The sequence below is a fragment of the Coloeus monedula genome (genome assembly GCF_965178545.1).
Source record: "Coloeus monedula genome assembly, chromosome: Z".
Classification (NCBI taxonomy): domain Eukaryota; kingdom Metazoa; phylum Chordata; class Aves; order Passeriformes; family Corvidae; genus Coloeus; species Coloeus monedula.
The window spans coordinates 25,064,091-25,086,971 of record NC_138822.1 but is presented as its reverse complement, the minus strand read 5'-3'; the positions used below and the strand labels follow the sequence as shown (position 1 = coordinate 25,086,971).

General features: G+C 35.0%; 1 protein-coding gene across 12 annotated transcripts in view; it reads right to left on the bottom strand.

Annotated features, from left to right (window-relative positions):
- Positions 1-22,881, bottom strand: part of PAM (peptidylglycine alpha-amidating monooxygenase) — a 124,231-nt gene that overhangs the window by 11,814 nt on the left and 89,536 nt on the right. For 9 of the 12 annotated variants that reach the window (XM_082302131.1, XM_082302139.1, XM_082302136.1 and 6 more), the window contains 4 exons: positions 11,295-11,600; positions 6,513-6,642; positions 1,292-1,408; positions 696-768 (listed from right to left, as the gene is read on the bottom strand). In XM_082302131.1, coding sequence (XP_082158257.1) covers positions 696-768; positions 1,292-1,408; positions 6,513-6,642; positions 11,295-11,600 — 626 coding nt within the window. The remainder of the gene's footprint in view (positions 1-695; positions 769-1,291; positions 1,409-6,512; positions 6,643-11,294; positions 11,601-22,881) is intronic. The other 3 variants (XM_082302141.1, XM_082302133.1, XM_082302134.1) reach the window with 1 other exon arrangement.

Genomic DNA, 22,881 nt, shown 5'->3' with positions numbered 1-22,881 from the left:
TCTGGGATCCCAGAGGACATGGAGCTGTTGGAGCGAGTCCAGTGTCTTGGACATCAAGGTGATCAGAGGGATGGAGCTCCTCTGCTATGAGGAAAGGCTGAGAGAACTGGGATTGTTCATCCTGGAGAAGAGAAGGCTTCTGGGTGACCTAGTTCTGGCCTTCCAGTACCTAAAGGGAGCTCACAAGAAGGATGGAGAGGGACTTTTTACAGGTGCATGTCATGATAGGACAAGGGGGAATGGCTTTACACTGAAAGGGAGGAGGTTTAAATTAGATATTAGGAGGAAGTTCTTTACCATGAGGTTGGTGATGCCACTGGTGAGGTTGCCCAGAGAAGCTGTGTCTGCCCTATCTCTGAAAGTGTTCCAGGCCACGTTTGATGGAGCTCTGAGCAACCTGGCCTAGTGGAAGGTGTCCCTTGCCCATGGCAGGGCAATTGGAACAAAATAATCTATAAGGTCCCTTCCAACTCAGACCATCCTATGATTCTATTATTTCTACGTGCTATGTCCTTGTAGTAAATTACTCAACACAACTATACTCCATGAAGTGCACAGGGGTCAGTTTCTGTAGGCATCTTCTTAATGTTATTCTTAACAGGCCTAGATAAGCAATTTATGTCAAATCTCTAGGAAAATAAAAATATTTTTTAGCAAAATATTAAGGTCCTGGTACTAAAGCTTCAGAAACATACCTGATGAAGAGCTACATCAGTGACCCAGTAGTTACCATTTTTATCTACACTCAAACCATGTGGTAAATAAAATCTGCAAGCACAAATATAGAAGAATTAAGTTAAAAACATTTTTCTGAAAGAATGATATAGATGTGAAGCTTTCATTTTTTACCTACAGATCAAAACCAAATGCTGTACATACTAACTACGTGTAGCATTTAATGAAAAATACAGCTTTACAGCTTAGAATTTTCATGACAAGAGTGTCTCAATTCTGAAATTCAGTTGATCTCAGATATCTCACTCAGGGTACCTTAGCATCTCTAAGGACAATGTACAATATTCACAAGCTCTGCATTTCTGTTAATCTGGCTGGTAGATGCACTTGTATGAAATGTTAGAAGCAGAGGTGGTAGAGATGGCAAATTAATTTTATTATTTGTTGATTTTGTATTTATTTATTTACTTTAAGATAATCAGAGGCTACACTTACACAACTGTATATAAATGTACAAATGTAATATAAAACATATGAAAATGAGTTTAAGGACTCTTTGGCATAAAATATATGGAAATACTAAATCAGTTACTAAGAGTAAAAAAACCTAACTTACAGACTTTTGCCTGTGGAATGAAGCAGTTTTGCATTAGTTGGATTCAGGACAAGAATTGTATTCTGTTCAATTGGTCCAAGTCCTCTTTGCTGATAAACAAATTTGCTGTCAAAAGAACTGTACAAAAGGAGTGGAATAGAAAGCATTAGAAGGTTCTACTGATGAACAATAAACTTAAAGCCAAGTTCAGTAGTTAAATTCCAGTGTGGAGTTATTGGGTTCTTTTTTCTTTAAATTTAAACCTCATTACATCACAGTATGATTGTAAGAGTCAATAGTGTTGTATGTCTGCATTTTCTACTGAGGTTATGACTTCCAAACTGAAGGAGCACCAAATCAACACAGCAACAATTAAGATAGTCCTAAAGCAAGTAAGTAAAAACCCCTTTCAAAAATTTTTCTTTTTTTTTTTAATAATTTCTTTGCTATGGCAACCCAGAAATGAGAAATTCAACAATGTAGCCTAAGAAAAAATATAGGTAATCACCAGAGCACACCTGCCAGTAAGACTAGGAATACTTTGTACCATCTAAGGCAGTCTGTGCATGTTTGTGTGTCTTCTGCTTTTTCTTTTTTCATATGCAGTTCAATATCTTGCTAGAGCTTACTACTACAAGATTCAGGTCTTATGCTTCTTATCCTTTTCAGAGTGTGCTTACAGAAGACTATAGGATATTATGTGCGTTCCTTCTACTCCTACAAAATTATACTCAATTTTCAAGATACATGGAATATCTTGATGAAACACATTTGAACATGTCTCTATTTCAGACATTAAGAACCAGGATAAACTTTCCAGAGGACATTTACTAGGCATGAAATTATCATGTGCTTCCAAAAAATAAGAAAAATAGTTGTCTGTATCCTTACAGAGACGTTCACTATTACTCTAACCTGTTAAATTTATGTTCAGCTTTTGCTGCAGATAAACAGAGCAAAATATTTTGAACAACATTTCAGGCTAAATGTTAGAGCATGGTGTTTGATGTGGATGAAAGATGCATGAATACAAGACTCACTCCCTGCTCCCACCTTGTATTTTTAAATCCATTTGTTAATCCCAAGAGAAATCCAGCCATGACTGATGCTACTTGGTAAACAAGAATATATTTTGTAGTCACAGAGGCAGCTATGAATAAAGCTATTAAAACTATATATTGTGCAGTTCTAGCAGTCTCACATCTCCATAGCATTAAATATTTACATGTCTAGAATTTTTAATGTGGAAAAGCAATATTGGCTTCATATATAACCAGAAAAATCTATAACAGAATGTGTTTAAGTTTCTGCATAGGCGATGATTAAAAAATAGTATTTAGATACTGCCATTGCATATAGTACTACCTGTAACTATTTAATTTCTGGTAGAAATAATTTCTGATGGAAAATAATCCTTTTCACTATGAATGGTTGAGCAAAAGGTGATAGCTACTAAAACTCTCTCCAGATTTCTGCCATCATGTATAGGGAGACACTAGATAAATGGTAATGAAACACAAAGGCCTACACTGGTGTTACATCTTCTTGTTTGGCCATGATTCAGGAGGTGCTGTTATTACCATTCATGACAGTAATCTGCCATGACAAGTTCTCTTCATTTTAAACAGTTTTTTTTTTAAAAGGAGTCTAATACTTGTAAGGACTTGCTCTAGCTATGGATGACCACAACTGGAGCATCAACAATGGACAGACTGAACTAATCTTATTTTTAATCTACATAGATAATCGCAGAAAATCTATACAAATAATCACAGAAAAGAATCTTAGTGGTGGTAGATATTGTACAAAACAACCCCCACAGAAAACATGATTGTATCTCTGCAGAACTGACTATCCAGACTACTTAAAATAATTATTGGCTTTCCTTGTTAGGATTTTGGTTGTTAGTAACAGTGCTGTCCAGACTCCTAAGTATTTCTTACTATGCCCAACTCTTCTGGGAACTAACTGCTTTCAGTGTAAATAAGAGATTGTATGGTACTCAAACAAATTCTAGTGAACTTGAGTTTATGGGAGTGATCTTCCAATCATCTTCTCCCTGTCAAACTTCTTTTCTAGGAGGATGACTAGAATGCTACAAAATCACAGTCACGCTTTTCTTCCCAGTGTTTGAGATTAATTTCCAGGCACTGTTCCTTTGTTGTAAGTGATAAATGAGAACACAAACAATGTTGACTGCTTCTAGCTTAAAAGCAAGCAAGGCCAAAACCACACAAATAGAACAACTAAACACAGTAGTCATACTGCTCTAAAACATGGTTTTCTGATAGGTTCTGCACTCTGATACTGAAGGACAAATAAAATCTGCTGCATATCTCACTACTTCTAATTTCAAACTCCAATTAATTCCAGAGTTATGTTTCTACTTCTCATCTGGCCACTTCACACTAATGCAAACAATTTCCTGCTAAATCTAATATCCTTCTGGTGGGCTACATGATCTCATAATCCCTGAAAGCACAACCCTGAGGTCTGTTCTTGATCAAAATCCATCACCATTGTCATTGTGTGCTCAGCCTGCCTACCTTGTTAAGAATACCGTAACAAGAAAGTAACTTATATTCTCTAGTAAGTTCTTTACAAATTGGATGAATAGTATACATTTTTCATCACAAAATGCAAGATTACTTCCAACTGATTCACTCCTTAGCCAGCTGAATAGTTATAATTTCTTACATTCTACACAACAAATGCTGCTTGTAGCAAAGACTGTTCTGAAACTGAAGAGACAATGTTGTAGAAGACCCTTACTTATAAGGAGGATTTTTTTTTTTTTAAATCATACACTGAAGGAATGCTACAGCCACTGCAAAGTTGCTACTGTATTACATGGCTTGTCACTGCATAACTTTTGTGTTCTAAAGTAGACTGAAATTACCTTTTGCAACAGCACAGATCATTCAACCAGCTGTATTTAGCCAAATGAGGATCCAGCTTTTGTGGCATATGTTAATAATGCATTGGAAACATTTCTGCATAGCCTAACAGCACAGATCATTTTTGTTTAATTTGCTTCTATACTAAGCTGGTGAACTAATGAAACAGAAAACAAATTCTGGGCTTTCAGGCTATTGATTTATCATGTTTACAATTTGGTAAGGAATATTACACTCAATGAACTGTGTATTTGCAGCTAATGATGAAAGTTAACTTAAAAGTCTGGGAACTTCTTACGCCTCCCCCATACAATTGGCATATAAACCCCTTCCAAATACCTTTTTTTTTCTTGAAAATGACAACACCCATTACTCCTTCCTTTTTCATCACAACCCCAAATTTTTCATATGCCTATGTATGTACCCAAAGATAAAAAGGGAAGGCTAACTGAGTGAGCACCTTTCTATGTGCCTCTTCTCTGTGCCACAAGATATGGAACAACAGCTTAACAACAGGCATGTTTTCAAAATCTATTTTAAAATCACCATACTCTACAGAAAAGGCCTACAGAGTTCTAGTTCGGCTGACATAAGGGTCCCTACCAACACTAGGTTTCCTATACATTAACTATGCTCCAGAAGAAGGAAAAAAAAATTAAAATTTGGGAAAAAAAACCCTCAAGAATTAGGATTTAATATGTAGTTATCTTTATGGAAGGCCACTTGTAGCATTACTGAGAACTGCTGGTACATATGTGGATTTCCAGACACATATCACAAATCCAATCTTCTTCTGCAGCCACAGCATAATGAAGTTCTATCTGTCTCTCAACATGGTTGATTCATCATGCACACTTGCTGTTTTAGGGAATGTTCATTTTTTTTTGTTTTGTTTAAAATCTGCAGGCTTTCCCAATACTGCTGGATCTCAAACTCAAGTTTTGTGCTCTGGATTGTTGGTACACTCCAATTGCCAGAGACTCAAAAATACGTGTTTCAGAAGGACCAGCCTATTTTCAAATATTTTTACAATTCTTTATTCAACAACACAAAGAACAGCACTTATGTTCCTGAGTAGGAGGACAAAAAAAACTCAATTCAGCATCAGCTTTTACAGAATACTTGAAGTCTGAGTAATACAAGTTGCATAATGCACCATCCTTTCAAATTTTATAGTCTATATTTATATACACTTGAGCTGGAAAGATCATTGACCTATGAGAATACCGCATGAGAAATAAATGATTGCTTTATCTGCTGCATTATGTTATTTGTTATTTATATGTTATTTATATGTTTATTATTTATTATTATATTTATATGTTATTTATATGTTTATATTTATATGTTATTTATATGTTATTAGCTTAAAACCTAAACAACTTACTTTCTTTCATAAAACACTATTCTAAGCATAATTTGTTATTATAATGTTCAGAATACTGTTCTGTTTTTCAGACACTATCTTAAAATGAATTCATCAGGATTTGAAAACAACCCTATCCTTTAGTCTTATAGCTATATATATGGAGAACACATGCTTAAAAACAAGGGAAAAAAAAAGGAGAAATTAAAAAAAAGGTGTACTTAAAAAAGGTACCACATAACATGTTACAGGCTTGTACTATTTCCTCCCAATATTCTGTTATAATTTCAAAAGTATCCATATAAACACATATACAATTTTGAAGATCAAAGACGTAAGAATCATGAAAAAATAGAGACAGTACTCTTCACTGGAATGTTCTGTTCTTGAGATAATATACCTTTGAATATATCACTTTACAAACACTAGAAGGACTACCATTCTAAAGTTCACGTATTTTTTGGTTTGAGTGATGCTAAATGTAGCTAATTTTATCAAATGAGTAGGACAAAGCTTGTTTTGAGAGAGTACTTTATAACAATCCCATTTTGTTCAGTGTACATAAGCACAAAGAAGAATGAAGACATACTGGAGATAGCTTTGCATGTCTTAAACCCAAGTACTAATTGTAGTATACCATACCAAAACATTATTCACCCAGGCTAATTATTCCTGATAAAAGACATGGAGAGGTAGGGATAATTAATCTCATACTAATGTGGTCATACAGTTTAAGGTCCTAACGAACTATGTTCTTTTCCTCCGGAGACACATTCTTACTGTGTGAAGACCTAGTAACTCATCATCTTGAATTGTCAGTCACCATTTCTACTCTGAGACTCGGAAAGGCACTTTCAGCCAAAGAACTGAATTTTGAAATGGAAAGAGAACTTCAATCTGCTTTTCTTTGAGAAGGTATATAAACAGACCACAGGAATTCAACCTTCTAACTCTCCATTTGGCAAGAGTCTCTACTTACTTTTCATCCCAAAGATGATCACCTCTGTGGAAGACAACTAGGTTATTTTCAGGGTCCAGAGCCAACCCAGAGACTTGGCCTAGTTTGAGGTCTAACCCAGGCCACTCCACAGCCTCTTCTATGTGGAAATCTGACCAAAGAAATAAACAGGCAAAAAAAACAGATAATCATGTAGCATGTTTATTAAAAAAATCCAAATATGGTTAACTGGCATTTGGTACTGACTACTGGGAATTACATGGACATTTTCTTACATGCAGTATTTCCATTCAGTGCATCGAGATTTAATTCCAAGCATAGTTTTAACATAGCAAAGCATGCACAAGCACTGGCATCCTGCTACATACAGATTACAGAAATGTCAAAACTGCTTTCGATTCCATTATTTTCTCCTTCTGATAAGGATACATGTACACAGACTCTAGAAGTTTTAGGAGTTCTGTAAATACTTTCTACACTGAAAGATTACAACTACCATTTAAACCAGCAGGCAAACTTAAATATTAACTATCAGTGTTTTATTAAAAAATGCATAACAAATACCATGAATCACTACATGAAATATGTGGCAGGTGAATAATGTTTTTTCTTCTATAAAGCTTTTAACACTAAGAAAAGAATATTTCTTGTACTTGACTTAAACTGTAAAACTCAACTAAGGGAGAGAAATTTAATTTCAGCCCAAAGATTAATATTAAAAAGATAAAAATATGATCTCTTAAATCTCTCTTTTATGTAAAAGCAGACTGACAAGGATAAAAGGCACAAACTGGTCAATATTTGAAAAGTTGCAGAGAGTTGACTGCAAGGATTAATTTCTCACAGATCACCTGCATAAATACTGCTTGGAAGAGGTTGCTCTTGTGTAGCTCTGGCAGTATATTAACAGACTAATGAACTAGAGTATCAAAAATAAAAAATGTAATGGCAAAAGAAATCTCACTAATTCTGATAAAATTAAAAAAAAAAAAGGAAAAAGAAAAATTATAAAATTTTATAAAATTTGTTCTACATATTAGGAAATCCACCACTGCTTCCTTTCAGAAATTGATTTGTTAAGCATAATTCAGGTATTTCTACAGTGCAAATTTGCATGTAGGCACATATAGCCAAACCGATGGCAAATAAGAAGCAATTTCTTTGAAGTTACATGAAGCTGGAACCACTTCACTAATATTGTGTTTGATAACATCATGCTTTGCTTTGCAACTTTCAGTTCACCCAAAGTTTGTGAGTTCTGCTATAATCCTAAACACCAATCACTGGGGTATCATCTAGGCAGGTGAAACAAATATCCAAATTCATAAAGTGCCAGGGCATCCTGCTTTGAAACATGGCAGATCACAGACCTTAGCACACAACATCCAAGGAGTCTGAGAGGGTTCACCTTCACCTGGAAGTGATCTTCCAATGAAAGGAAAAATTACTGGGAAACAATGTAAATCTTTAAGTGACCTGTGCAACCCATCTGTCCTGAAAATACCCTCCCTTTGCATTTCACTTGGAAGAGATGTAGTCTAAGGGGTAACAACAGGTATACAGTGGAGGTAATATCATTCTCTACAACCTAGGCAAGGGAAATACAAAACCAGTGCTGAAAACCTACTGCACACTAGGAGATGTTTCACCTGTTTAGACTGAGATATCATAGCTAGAGTAGGTGAAAAACCTAAAAGAAGCCTAAAAGCTATCAGCAACTGTAGTGAATCCAGGACAGTAATCCGAAAGTTCTAAAACAAGAAATTCTGCTCTGTAGAAATTTTAGGTGAACAAAAGCTGCAAATTAAAGGAAAAGCTGTTAAAAAAACCCCAAAAACTATACATATTCATACTTCTGTACAGTTGAGTTGATCACAGTAGGTGCAGTGCCAGGTATATTCACAGATGTTTGGGTTTTGAAAGGAATGAAAGGACGGAAATTCAGTGTCTGCTTCCTCACTTGCTCATACCATATCACTTTATGCTAAACTCCAGAAAGCTTGTCAATGTTTCCTGTTACAGAGCCCCTTGGCCTCTGAGACTTTTCAAAAAAAGCTAGAAAAAATAAAGGGCTAAACATCCGAACACTAAATTTTGGCCTCTATTTAGTCTCTCCAAAGGCACACACTATAAAACAGAAAATGTTTATGCTTAAAGGAATAAAAGATTTCTGACAGATCAAAATAATAAAATGAATGTTCAGTGAAATACAATCTAATCTAGGAGCTCCAGCCTCAATACAATCTTTAGATTTTATCACCTTTTCCCAGAATTGGTTAATTAGTATTATATTTTCTTTTTCCTTTGCAAGTCCATTCTGAAAGTCTACAAGAATAAGTGGCCCATGGAACAGTTTCATACAAAACTAATGAAAATTACTTTCCCCACAGAAGAAATTTATAATTACCTAGAAAAAACAAGATCACCAGTTTTGTTGTAAATGAGATCTCTAAACTCAGTACCAGATCTTCTACCTTTCAACTTAGAGATGTTCCTTTCATTAAAAAAAAAGAAAAAAAGAAAGAATTACCTAGATTTAGAACACGCAATTAAGTCTCTAAACAAGGAAAGATGAAAGCCTTATTTATTGACACAATTGCAATTTACTGTCCAGAATTCCCTGGAAGATTGTTCTAGCTTTTAACTTTGCAAACTTTAAGTGATGTTGCATTTAATCCCAGCCATCAGAGTACTCATTTAAATCTTGACAAATTTAATTAAGCACTGCACAAAGGAGTTTTTAAAATTGGAAAATTACACTCTTTGCCTTATTTAGAAGGTGTAATTTTACTAGTTGCAGTGATGTTAAACGACCTGACGAATTAGTGACCAGTCTAGGTTAACAAGCTAACAACAGCGCAGGAAGAGCAATAGTATAAAGTTTAAACATTTATAGTAACTTTACTTACTGTATTAGCCACTTGTTATTTCAGGCCAATTACATGTTAAAAATTGGAATATTTACAAGACTAAAAATATTAAACTACTTTAATTCTGGTAATCTTTAAACAGTTTAATGAAATTAATTTAACAGCAGAGTCTTGTACTAAGAAAATGGAGAATTTTTTCAATTCAGTGCAGTGAAGGTTTTTACAAAAGGTGCAAATTTTTTATTAAATCAACACAACTTTACCTCTTCCCCTGAAGAGGAAAATTCTCTTATGGAAGATTTTTTTCCTAAATATCTGAATACTTCCCTAAAAAGAAACTACATATATGCTTAAAGATCTTATTGCTACAGAAGTTCTTTTGCCAAAAGATGGTACTGACAGCTTCTGCAGGTCAGGAATTCTGTAGTTAGAGGTATTACAAAGATTAAAAAATGCTAATTAAGAAAATGTCAGATTTTTTTTTCTATATGTCAAAATTGTGTCATTTGAAAGTTCATTTATTCATTAGTCCTCCACCAACAAATTCCCCCCAAATGAATTACAGACATTTGCTACTGACAGAGCTGAGCAAATGCTCTCTGTAGTTGGAACTCATGCTATAAGGTATGTCAAAACGAAGCCTTTATTCAGCTCATTGACATTATCTCCTCTGGATCAGTGAAAACAGAAAGTAATTTTCTTCTTTGCCTTGTACACACCACATGTTATTAGTCTAAACTGAACAAACTTCTTTTGCAAAAATGCTATCCACATTGTTTTCCTGAATATTTCATTCCAGTGAGGTTTATGGAATTGTTTATGATTTACACATTTGTCAGGCACATAGTAACATTCCACCTGGATTTTTGCCCCTATGCCAATAATTTGACAGATTCTTATTTAAGTGGATCGCACAATGTAACATTGGAGAGTCCTCATCTTTGGTTTTCTTTTAAATACAAACCCAGGATTTTGCTGAGCTTGAACACTGTAATAGAATTGCATATAAGCAGAGACAATACATGTTAACATTATGAACAGAAATAAAAATCAAATGGATGATGGATGATATATATTTGTATACAAAAGTACTTGGAAACATCAGTCTGGGTGGTTGCAACATAAAAGCTGGCATGTGTGTGGTTACAGCTTATGCATACAGATGGCTTCCATGCATACAAATCACCTTCTTTTATGAGATACCCGTCACATGCTGCATTATCTGGCTTTCCACATTAGCAAGTAAGGCTAAGCACAGTCAATATCACAGAGACCAAAATGCAAGTAAAACAAAGAGAATAATTCCATGGTTTCTCTGTCATAGAAACCTGAAGGGAATAAACTGTATTTCTTGAACAATAAAACAGCCTGTACCAGAATATTTGGAGAGTCAAGCCCAATTTGAAATCAATACGCAGAAAATTTTACTTCTGAAGAATTTTTCAGGATTACCTACCACTCTTTCTGAATGAGAGAAAAAATATCTGATAAAATTACAGCAATAAATTTTATAAAATTGTGTATCCAACAGGTCAAAGTAATCAGCAAACTCATAAAATGTATTGATTGTTCCAGTGACCATTATATAGTAGTTACTTGTCTTTACTTCCTGAGACTACTATATCCTGTGTGTACCTTGTTTTAGCATAACTGATATAAAATCGTTAAGGAAGAGTCTTAAGAGTAGAAAAAAATACCGTATTATTAAAAAAGTACTGGTGTTGTGCCATCAGTACACATTCTTTCTTCACACATGGAAGGGGAAAGAACCCCAGTGAAATACTTCTAAATCAGAGGGAGAACATTTCAGTAATTAGGAAGAAGGTAATGTAAAATACTTCCAAGCCTCAATTGAAATTCCCTTCAGATTTTGCTAATGTGGATCACAGCTCTTACATTGCATTTCATTGTATAAAATTAACCCCTAACCTACCTCCTTTATGTTCTTTTTCCCAGCTTCCCTCACCATGCTTAGACTGTTGTAAAGAGAAATGTCTGTTCTCTGGTGGCCTCAAGGTAGATTCTAGTCTGTGAAACTTCTGAATTCTGTCTCTGACAAGAACAGTATTGTCCCTTTCATCATGATTTGTGATGTCTCTGGCAAGATCCTTCTTTTGGACTACATTAGCAATCTCTGCTACAAGATCTGATTCTGCCTTTTTTGTAGGGTTTTGCTTATGCACATGCACAACATCTTCCCTTTCTCCTAGCAGCTTAGAAAGGAGTGAATAGAAATCACCTGTACAGGAAAGAGAAAAGATAAAGAGGAAAGGAGAAAAAAACCAAATAATTACAACAGATCAAGCTTTCGATGGCTTCAGCAAAGTATAATGTAACAAAGTTATTCAGTTATTGGCAAAAATAGCAAAGAGGAACTGTTTCAGTTCTTAGGAACTGAACAAGCCAGGTTTCTAGTAAGATGAAGTCAAATCGCTACTGACTTGAAATTACATATAGATACTCACTTTTACCTGACACCCTGGCATCAAAAAGTCATCACCTCTGAAGAGATGTTCTTGGAACCAAAGAACAAGAGAAAAAGGGAAAGGGAAAATGAAAGCAAAAGGGAAAGGAAAAAGTGTGCACATTTCAATAAAAGAGTATTTATGATGGAATTATCTGGATTTGCCAGGCTACTGCAGAGTTTTCATATTTTCACAAAACAAAGAGGGGAAAATTCTATAGTTTTATCAAATTTTTCACTTACAAAGACAATAATAGACAACATGATACTTTTCAAAACATATTTCTGTGAAGTCTGTCATTGTATAAGAAGCTTAAGCTGTAAGAAAACCGAATTTCCCATCTGCAAACAGATTCCATTGCACCCACTGTAGAAAAAAGACATGATCCATTAAACTTGCTTTTATTTATTCAGTCTGGGTTCTGCCCCTTCTTTCATTCTGAACAGTAACACTCCTTAGTCATGATATCATCTGGCAGTGAAGGGAAAACTAACTTCTCAATGTGCTTACTAGCAATGCAGTTATCACTGTAACTTTCTTAGGCATCAACAAACATTTCAGTACGTTCCAAAACAATAGCTCAAAAAAAAAAAAAAAAAAAAAAAAATAAAAAAAAAAAAAAAAAAAAAATTTAGAATTTACTAACCAAGTATCTTGGCTGCCTGAAACTATTATCAGTCCTATTAAATACCCCTACATCATTTGAATGGAAAGAGGCATTCAATGTGCTTTAAGAGTTACTCCAAGTAGGTATCCTTCTATTTCAAACACGAATCACTTGTAATTAAAAAATTGTATTATTTATGACAGGCTATATAGGATATCTTTTAGAAAAGTGAAACAATAAGTAACGAAGCTTCCACCACACAAACCAAAGAAATAAACAAGGAAACAACCACCCCACCCCCACAACAAACAAAAAATCAAACCTCAAAAAACCCTATTCAGAACCAGAAATCATCATTTGCAGCCTGGAACAGAGGAAATTAAGTCTTTTGAAAATGATCCTAAGAGGATCTGTCATGTTATTAAACAGTCCCAGTTCAATGATTTTGACTAGAATTGCATTCCTTGCCCTTGGAAATGAAATATGCTAGATAACATATTCTGTCAGAAAATAATTACTGAAGTAACAGGGCGAATTTCAATGAAATTAACAAAGCAAATTAGAGGAGAGAGAAAATCATTAAGCTATGTAACAAGTATTAATTATTTGCTTCACATGCAATTGGTAAAACTAGGGCACTCCATGATCTTAATATTGTCATTTAATGAGTCCAAGTACTGATTCAAAACAAATCCAAATATTTTGAAAGGATATCAAAGGAGTTTTGGACACAAACCTTATTTATACTGAGAAGGGTTTTTAATTAAATTAATCAGGTTCAATAGTCTCTACTTAAAGCAACAAATAACTGGTGCTGAAGCAGAAACACAGCTGAAATTTCCTTTACTTAGGAAACATTTGGTATTAAAATACTCTACCTTGGCCTTTTTCTTCCCCAACATTTTAAAAATTAAATGAATGTCATACAAAGCAAATGTTTTGGTTTTATCTGTGGCTGGAGACCTATATATGAAAAGAGCCAACTACCTCTCCTATATGCAATCATTTCCAGTGAGAGGTCTGAGTGGTAAAAGCAGTGTTCTCCTTAATGTAACTGTGAGAAGTCTCCCTAAACAAACAATCTGATGCTATTTTAAACTGCAAGCCTTTTTAAAGCAAGTTTAGTGATCCTTGCACAGTTCACTCTCTCCTAGTTCTGTATCAACTCTCTAATGAACTGACTTGTAATTGTTGGCTGCAAAAGGACAACAACATATTATAGTTTTTACAAAGGTTTCAGAACTCTTAACAGCTTATATGACCATTCTGTTTGAGTGAAGAAGTTTGACAGCTTCGTGCTCCAGCCAAAAGCACCGTATTCTATCTCTGGTGTGCAAGTGTTGTCACAGAATAATTAACCCAGTCTTTAAAATAGATACTGCTTGTTTATTAAAAAAATTTTAAAAAGACAAAAAAGTTCTTTAGATTACCTATCTGATATTAGCTTCTTCAAAAGAAACTGTTACAAGATAGGGTTTAAGAAGAAAAGAGAGCAGGAGAATTCAACTTAAAAACAAGCTAAGTCCAGGGAATAATTTTTAGGACAGGATGCTTTAATAGAAAACTCCAGTGGTCTTTATGGAAACTGTTAATCGCGGATTCAAGTCTAATAAGGTGACCAATTTTGGTTTTCTCCTAGAACTGAGCCAACAACCATAGGATATATGAGGAACCTTCGAACACTGGAATATAGAGTAAGGCATTTTGAGTACTATAGCCACTATCCCATGGGTATAGATGAGATATTTTCCAAGTTGAGCTTGTCCTGTTAGAGTTTTCATTAAGCAGGTGTTTTGTAATCACAGCAGTTAAAAATATTTAGGAACTGTCTGAATGAATGGAAAAGGGTGTGCATCAGAGAACAGAAGTGGTCAGAAGTGCAGCTGCCCTGAAACTGTGATCCTTTCCTTAAGTGAACGTGTTTGAGAAAATGAATGTGGAATTTCCACGAAGTTCAAAAAACATCCATGGAATCTACAAATGTGACCAGTATCTCCATACTTCTGGCACAAACACTAGGCTGAAGTCTCCTGTCAATGTCCTGGCATCTTGACAGAACACAGGGTATTTACAAGACACAGAAGACATGAAAGTTAAGAATTTAAGTGTCCTGATTACCCAGTGTTTGCAACCCCACCCTAAATTCCACACATTGAATGTGCATCTAACTTTTTTGAGCTTTGTTTGTGATGCCCAGGCAGATTCCAATAATTTGTAAGCAGTGTAATTTTAAGAAATAGTTCAGAATTTTCTAGAGATAACCAGCAAAAAGCAGAGTCATGCTGGTTCTGAGTAAAAGCTGCTCTGTGCAAAGCAATATCCAGCAAACATCAAAGCATGATCTTGTGTTACTGCTTTACAGTGGCCTTGTACCAGCTGGAACAGTTGAAGCCTGAACATACTCAGTGGTAAAGGAACATTGCCTGGTCTTGTTTGTGATGAGACAGCCTTTAGAATGCCTGAATATGACTAGACAAAGATATGGGTGAATCAGCAACTTGATCTTACTGAAAAAATTGAAGTCTAGCAGTGCAATCTCTGGGAAGCTGACTGATTAGGTAACTTTCAGAGAACATACTTGTATTTCTTATGTGCAAGTTATCAGCACAGTTCCCTCTATGGAAAAGATAATTGGCTAGAAACACCTGCAGTTTATTCTTTCTGGAAGAAGTGATAGCTGTCAAGACCAACATGTCCAGAATGAAACAATGCACAAGCATACTCCAGTAAGTTTAAACTTCCGATGGTGGTTCTACACTATCAAAACTCTTTTACAGAACAATATTTTGGAATACAGTCATACAAACAAAATCATAACATAGGCAATTTCATTGCAAAACATGAGTTGAACTTCATCTGATTTAATAAAAGGCCAGGTTAAGGTTGATGAAACAGTTTACATATGTAATGTTTTCAGTCATGTGCTTTAGTTTTAGGTAGTCCTGTGAGGAGCAAGGAGTTGGTCTTAATGATCCTTTATGGGTTTCTTCTAACTCTAGATATTCTCTGATTATATTTCTAAAACTAGGTACTTTTTTTCCAGCACTAGAACCCAAGTTCCCCCATTTGCCGTGTGCAGTCGCTGTCCGTGGTCCTTCAGCAGCACACCACAGTGCTGTTGGAAGCACAAATTTCCAGTTTAGATGAAGTATCTAGCCAAGGAACTGCAGGATCAAGCTAGATGATCTGAAGTTCAGCCACGGTAAGCCTGTCCAGAGAGCCTGAGTGTGTACCTGTTAAGATACATAGGTGAAATCTCATTTTACTACATTTTAGAAAAATAGACAAGGCACCTTGGTGGTGTCTGAGAATTTTCATGTCCAGAATCTGTTATTTTTGTCATAATGTCTGTACAGTGTCACTGTGATGGTTCAGAGAGCCTCCCCAGTCTGTCACTGGCATTTTAGACTTCATGTTCTTCCTTCCAAACTCATGTCTTGGTCCTATCATAACAGGACCAAGAAACACATTTTCACAGTTGACATTGGGCTTCCCAATTACCTCTGAATCAAATGGAGTGTATTCTGAGACTGCATGTTTCTGTCTTAGCAGGATTTGCTTCTGTTTAGTGGGTTAGCTGGCAAAAGTGGTCAGGGGTTCTGCCCCTTCCTACGTACTGAAATCATGCTCAAATGATATGGGTCAAACTATGACTTACTTCAGCAGAACTCCTGTTCCTGATAAAGATACGGAAGCATCTGCAAGTATCACTTGCGAGACTGTGTGATCCTGAGTAAATGCTTCCCAAATATAGTTTTTTAAAATAAAATTCAAAGTTTAATTTTCTTTGCTTTCTTTGGCTTCTGGATGAAGCTACTAAGATTATTCTAAGAGATATATAAGGTAACACTGATGGTGTAAAAGAATGGGAGAAAGGCAAGACATGACATTACGTAAGTGAACAAAATCTAATGCCCGTTTCAAGTGATATTTAACTGAGTTTGACAAATAGGCAAAAAAACTTTCAAAATGTCTTCTAGTCTAGTATAATTTTTCACGCAAGTCATGACTGAATCTGCTGCTTTGATGAAAGTCTTGGAAAGATTCCTGAGAACCAAAAGGTATTAAGTAAGGCTGTTTTCTTTTTGAAGGGATTTGAGGGGCTGGGAGGCATAGATATGAAGAAATGAAAACAGCTGAGCTGCTCTAGAGCTTCTTGCCACCCTCACTGCCCTCAAGTGATGTGCACTTACACCACAGGCAAACTGACGTATTTGAAGAACCAAGAATTGCATCTGCTCTCAAGGCATTTCTAAGCAGCTTACAGAGCAAAAAAATGGATAGAAGAAAAGGTTAAAAAAAAAATTTGCTCTTTTTTCTTCTATGTCTGCATGTCCCTAAGATGGGCTTTTACTACCACCACAATGTGAATGCATTTTCTTTGTTTTTCAATCATCCTTTCTCTTTCTGTCAAAATACTTTAATGTAGAAATGTTTTCAGAGCCCAAGCATAGTTTTTAAAATATCATTAGATTATACGAGTTTGTAAATGGAAAGTGTGAAAGTATGAAGGAAGATGAAGAATCTTCACTGAATATTAAATTTTGTTATAAACATGTGTTCCTTGACAACAAATCAAAACCTGATACCCAAAACCAAGGCTGCTTGCAGCTATCCACCTGCCGTGTTCTTTCCTTTCCTTCCTGACCAGTTATAATTTCCTGACAAGAACCAGTCATTTTGTTACAATAAAATATATTTATTAGCTGCTTCTAGATGACTAGCAGTAAACACAATAGTTTTATATTTCACTGTGCTCATTTGGATATACTACAGATACTTGAATTCTGGCATAGGGTGCCACCTCAAATTTCTATTTCATGCAGTATGTACTTTGAAATACATTTAGTCTCACAAAATTACATAAATGAGAATATGTTTATTACAGAGGAGTTGCACTGTCTTCAATTTATTTTTTTAAGCATCATCATGCTTTATTTTAAAAAAGACAGCAAAATTATAAAAAAGGAACATGTTCTGCCAATAATAATAATAATGACAATAACAACAACAATAGTAATAATTTTGGTTTGTTTTAGATCTGTGATATGACCTTATTTCTCTGAACTCTTCCTGTACTAATACGATGTACTACACTTTCAATTTCTTCAGACACAGTAATGATATTATAAGAAGTTTTTGTAGTTGTTCATTGACAAGCAGCCTTTAGGAAACACCCGGGAAATGTCCCTCTATAATTTTAAGAGCCAGAGAACATAAATCAAGGGTCAGACAGTAAAGAATGAAACATTCAATTTAAAATGGCTTCTTTCCAAGCTTGTTGTACTCTTTCCCTGCTTAGATATACAATTACACCAATTGCCTCTTTTGTTTTTTGTTTAGATCTGATGCTCCTTTCTTTACTGTGCTGAAGATGCTTTTGTAAAGATTATGAATAACCTTATCCTAACCAAATTGAAGTCTCATCTTTTATTTACAACTTTGAGCAAGATCATTCACTGTTGAGAGAGCAAGCAAATCCTCTGGTATTCTGAATCTCCCTAATTATAATTCCCTAGCAGTATATATCACTCTTAGTATCTTTTAGTATCATTTTCTTCAAAGGTTTAATTCAGTCACTTATCTTTTGTATTCTATTTAAGGGACCTCGTATAATCTCTGAGCCCTAAACATACAGTCAAAGCCTGAAAACACCTAAAGATTTTCTTGTACATCTGGTCTTAATCTAAAAGCATCTCAAACACTTCATTCTATGCATCCCACATCAATACTGGAACACGAATTTGTCTTTTGTTTCAAACCCCTCCTAAGAATGTTTAACCACCTACCAAACTGAACTCCTCTAACAGCCATATACAAACTAGCAAGGGTAGATTATAACAAATATATTTTAGAAAGACATTTAACCCATGCTGGCATAAAAATACATCGTCTTACTGGTTGATACTGCTTCCATGGCTTTGCTATGTAATATTATCACAAAAACACACTATTGAAAAACTAAAGACATGCCTGCATGCAGATTCTCCTTTCCTCTGCCTTTCAACATCGGTCCCACAAGATATTGCAGGCCTCCCTTCACATTTCTCCCTCCCTGATTTTTTTTTTCCTTTAAGGAAACAAAAGAGAGATTGGCAGAGAGTGGAGGAGCTGTATCTCCCTTCATTTAAATCAATCAAGAGATATCTATCCCAGATGCAGAAAGACCTCATTCAATACATTTTTAGTGTAACAAGCTTTTCTTAGAAATGCAGAACTTCACAGAAAATATGCAACTCCGCACAGACATTTCCTTTTCCCAACTCACAGATTGAGCTACAACTATGCAAAATATTTCCAGATGTTTAACAAATACCTGGTGCAAAATACTTACCTCTGTGTGCGGGTGGGTGTGTGTGCAGTCATACGCAAATATACTATGCAACTGAAAATAATTAAAAGATGGGGTAGGCATCCAACAGGTAGTAAATAGCAGATTTATGTGTAACCTTTATTCAGACCCCATTTTGTACAGATTGTTATATTAAATTTTCTTACAAAGAAACTTCCTCCTACAGTCAATGGGCCATCCAAATATATTTATATTTAACCTTATTCAAAGATTCCCTCTCCAAGAACTCCTGAACAAGTATTTTAACCGAACAGAAAGACTTCTAAAATTTTTATTCCATCATCTCTGTTTATGAAACACATGCTTGCATTAAAGTACTTTACCCTGTACTGTGAAACTAAGGTCTGTAATTACTGACAGAATAATCATTTAGCATCCATTCATTTTGGATGTCCACCTAGAAACATCTCAGAGTGTGAATTTACAGGGTACATTGTACCATATTCCACACCTTCCATTCAAGCCACATTTCCAGTCAGTTTCAGGAGGAGCTGTGTATATGCAGACTTAGCTTCAGTTCTTTGCTTTGTATATCCTCAAAGACTGGGAAAACAGATCACGACATTAGACTACCCAGCTACCTAGAATCACTCTGCAACTCTCGTAAGAGTCTAGGGAAAAACACACTGTAAGCAGAGAGCATCAAATTGCCTTAGACTATGGACCCATATTATTTTCTTTCTGTTGTTTACTAGTTCACTATACCTATTCTAATCTCTAAAACAAGAAGGTAGAAGTGCAATGAAATGTTTTCTGCGCAACCTATCTCACCACTAGGACAGCAATTCTAATGACTGCAAAAGTAAAGTTCAGCTTTATAGAAGCTAACACCTGAATGCTTGACTAAAACTGCAGTATTATTTTAAATGTAGGAGGTTTAATGGGATTTCACTTAACACATTCAGCTGTGAAAAAGGGACCTCACATGAATCTGTCTGGGGCATTGCAAAAGAAAGATCTTAAGTTCATTGATACTGAACTTTCCCATTTGAACTCCTTGAATAAATTAGTCTCATGGCAACAATGAAATAATGAGGGATACGGGAAAAAATCCCATGGTATTGGCAGTACCAACACTAGTGCTGAGAGCAACTGCAACTTTGACTCACTTCACATTCCATCATCAGAAGCAAAATGTATGTTACTTTTTTGGTACTAACTCCTAAATTCCCTAAGCCAGACAGAAGAAAACTGTACTTTTGTAAGTGTCATGGCAAACGTAATACCAGAAGTACAATGACAATCTCAACTCTTTTCTCTCCCATATGCGTGTAAGTGACATACACACGTGTACACATATGCCCTTCTAAAACAAAACCCAAAATCTGATTTTTGCTTTATATGCTGCTAGTGAATTTTCAGCTCAAGCCAACCTTGAATTTTGCTTTAAACCATTTAAACATAATTATGTTTAATATATGAAATACATATTGTAGTAATATAAATATAATCAAATAATTGTATTAATTTTAGTAGTAGACATTTTGCCCCTTCTGCTTCAGTTTATGATTATTCCTAATATACACAAAATGAGATTTCAAATCAAATAAGCCAGTCAAAACATTAAATACATCTGATTAACCATCACCTCTCTTACTCTTTCCTTATTTTTAGGAAACTACTCCTGCTATTGCTTATATGCATGAGTTTCTAAAGATTTCAGGTACACCATCAGCAAACTTTCTCAATAGTAAAGGCTGCTTTACTGTTTGCATACCAAAACAAACCTGAACTACATTACACTGTACTATGCCACAGGAAAGTGATGAACAAGCAGAATGAAACACATTTAGGTGTTTTTTCAACAGGTAAAGACATATGGCAGAGATAATGAATGCTAACAAATAAATGTTTTTTGCTCTACTGTATCTATTGAGTACACTTTAATCAAACTTCTATGATGAACAAAAAATAAACATACATAATATTTGTTATACTAGGGACTTGATGCTTCAGCAGCAACAGGAAACTTTCCTATACACCAAATGTCTAAATCAATTGCATTTCCTACAATAATTCACTTCTTATGAACAGTTTATCTTCACCAAATAGTGACACTGCTGTTTCAGAAACAATATAATGAGGTCAGTTTCATCAAGATAAGTTCAGTTAAATTTTAACACAGCAGGGATTTGGCTTTGTCTTCATTCAGAGTGCTGGTTCACTTTGTGATGGTTACTGCTTATTTCAATATATCTGTATTGTTTATTAATGTGCCTCTGATGAGTGAAGATCATGAAATTGAAAATTTAATGTAAAAGCAATAGTAACACCTGGATGTACCAATATAATAAACATCCTGTGTGTGACAGGAGGTACCTCTATGCTCAGGCAAACGTGATATACACATTATTTGTAAGCAGATACTTTCACATGGCAGACTTTTTTGTTTTCCCCTTTTGATGCAAATCCTTAGATTTAGGAGTATTGACATAAAAATTGTGTCTTTGACCATGTCTCTAACCTCCAGGTTAGTAAGTACCTCCATGGCAGCACAACAACTTAACAACTATTTCAGTTTTAGTGAAGTAACAGTGTTTATTTCAGTTGCCTGAAACTAAGGAGGGGAAAATAAGCTGCTAAAACATAATAAATCACAGAGAAAGAAACCTGTGCAAGATAAAACACAGAGTTATTGGAAAATTGTTGATGTGCTTTCTTCAGAGAAAATGAAAGGCTGAATTTACTGAGCAACAGCTCAGATGCAACAGAACTAATCGAAGACTCAGTTTTGGTGTCTCTGTGTTTTGTAGATAAGGTTATCATACAGAATATGTCATACCATAAATGGAAAGACTTATGTCTTTTACCTCTGTGAAAGAATGTATTTGTATAATGACCTCAGCCTCTGTGAAGGTATGCATGTGCTTCCGTGTAGGGTCCACTGCTTCCTCCCTCCAAACTGTAGAATTTTCCTGACACTAAGGTCTTGTTCAAATTTGGTTGATATTGGCAAACTCACTTAAGTTACTTGAGGAAATGGACAAATTGGCAAAATGTGCTTAAAACTGATTTGCCCCACAAAACTGGACTCCAGTTTCTATGTTAATTTTTACAGGCACATTTTAGCAGACCATTTCAGCTCCAGATTTCCCCAGTATATCTGGGGAGCACTTGCAGAACCAAAACCCACTTTCTAAGCCAGCCACTCAACTTTCCCTCTTTGGAGAAAAAAATAAAACCAAACCTGATCTAGTTTTTCCTGCTGCTTTTTTTGCTTACTCAGACATAATTCAACTGAAGTTAGAGCTGTATCAATATAAAATTGAAGACAGGTTCCTGTAAATGATGGGAGAATTTATCTTAAGCTAACAATTAAGAACACAAAATGAAATTCACAGCAATTGCCGAGTTGTAGTACTTCACATCATGAACCCAAGTAATTTCAAATGAACAAAACAACTCTGTGTGTTTCCATAGAAACAGGTTAGATGAGGATGTATACTAAATAGCAGTCTCAGCAAACCAGACTGCATTGCAGAAATATCTTCAAAATACATTTCAAAGACAAATGAAAAGGATTTTAACAGCAGGACCTTTTTCAACACTTTTTCTCAAACACTAATGAATTCAATAAAACATACACATAACAAGAACCTTGACCAAATGCTAATGCACCAATGTTACCAATAAGGTAACATAAGGGTAAAGCAGATTGTCAGCATGAATTTTGATGTAAATTTGTAAGCAGATAGCTTGTTCTGCTCTGAAACAGGATTAAAAAATTTGAATTGCTTTTCTGTCTTAAAAAATACACCCTGAATGGACTAAAATAAATATCAGATATGCCATTGTAAATATTATTTGTAATAGTTCAAAGTTCTTTCATTCAAGATAGTTTCACACTCTAGAAACTAGTTTTATGTAACTAAAACTTAATTATTTGAGTTAACTCTAAAAAATGACAGAGTACATATAAAATCTATCCTCTTTGTGAGATGTTATCAAAAATTCTAAACACTGGCCAACATACGCTCTTCTTAAAGTCAAAAGGAGATTTGCTTTAATTTAGTCTTTGAACCTCAACATTCTTCAATGAAAAATGTATGAAACTGTAGCTGATGAGGTCTTCCCCTTAGTCTCTAGAAAAATCCTG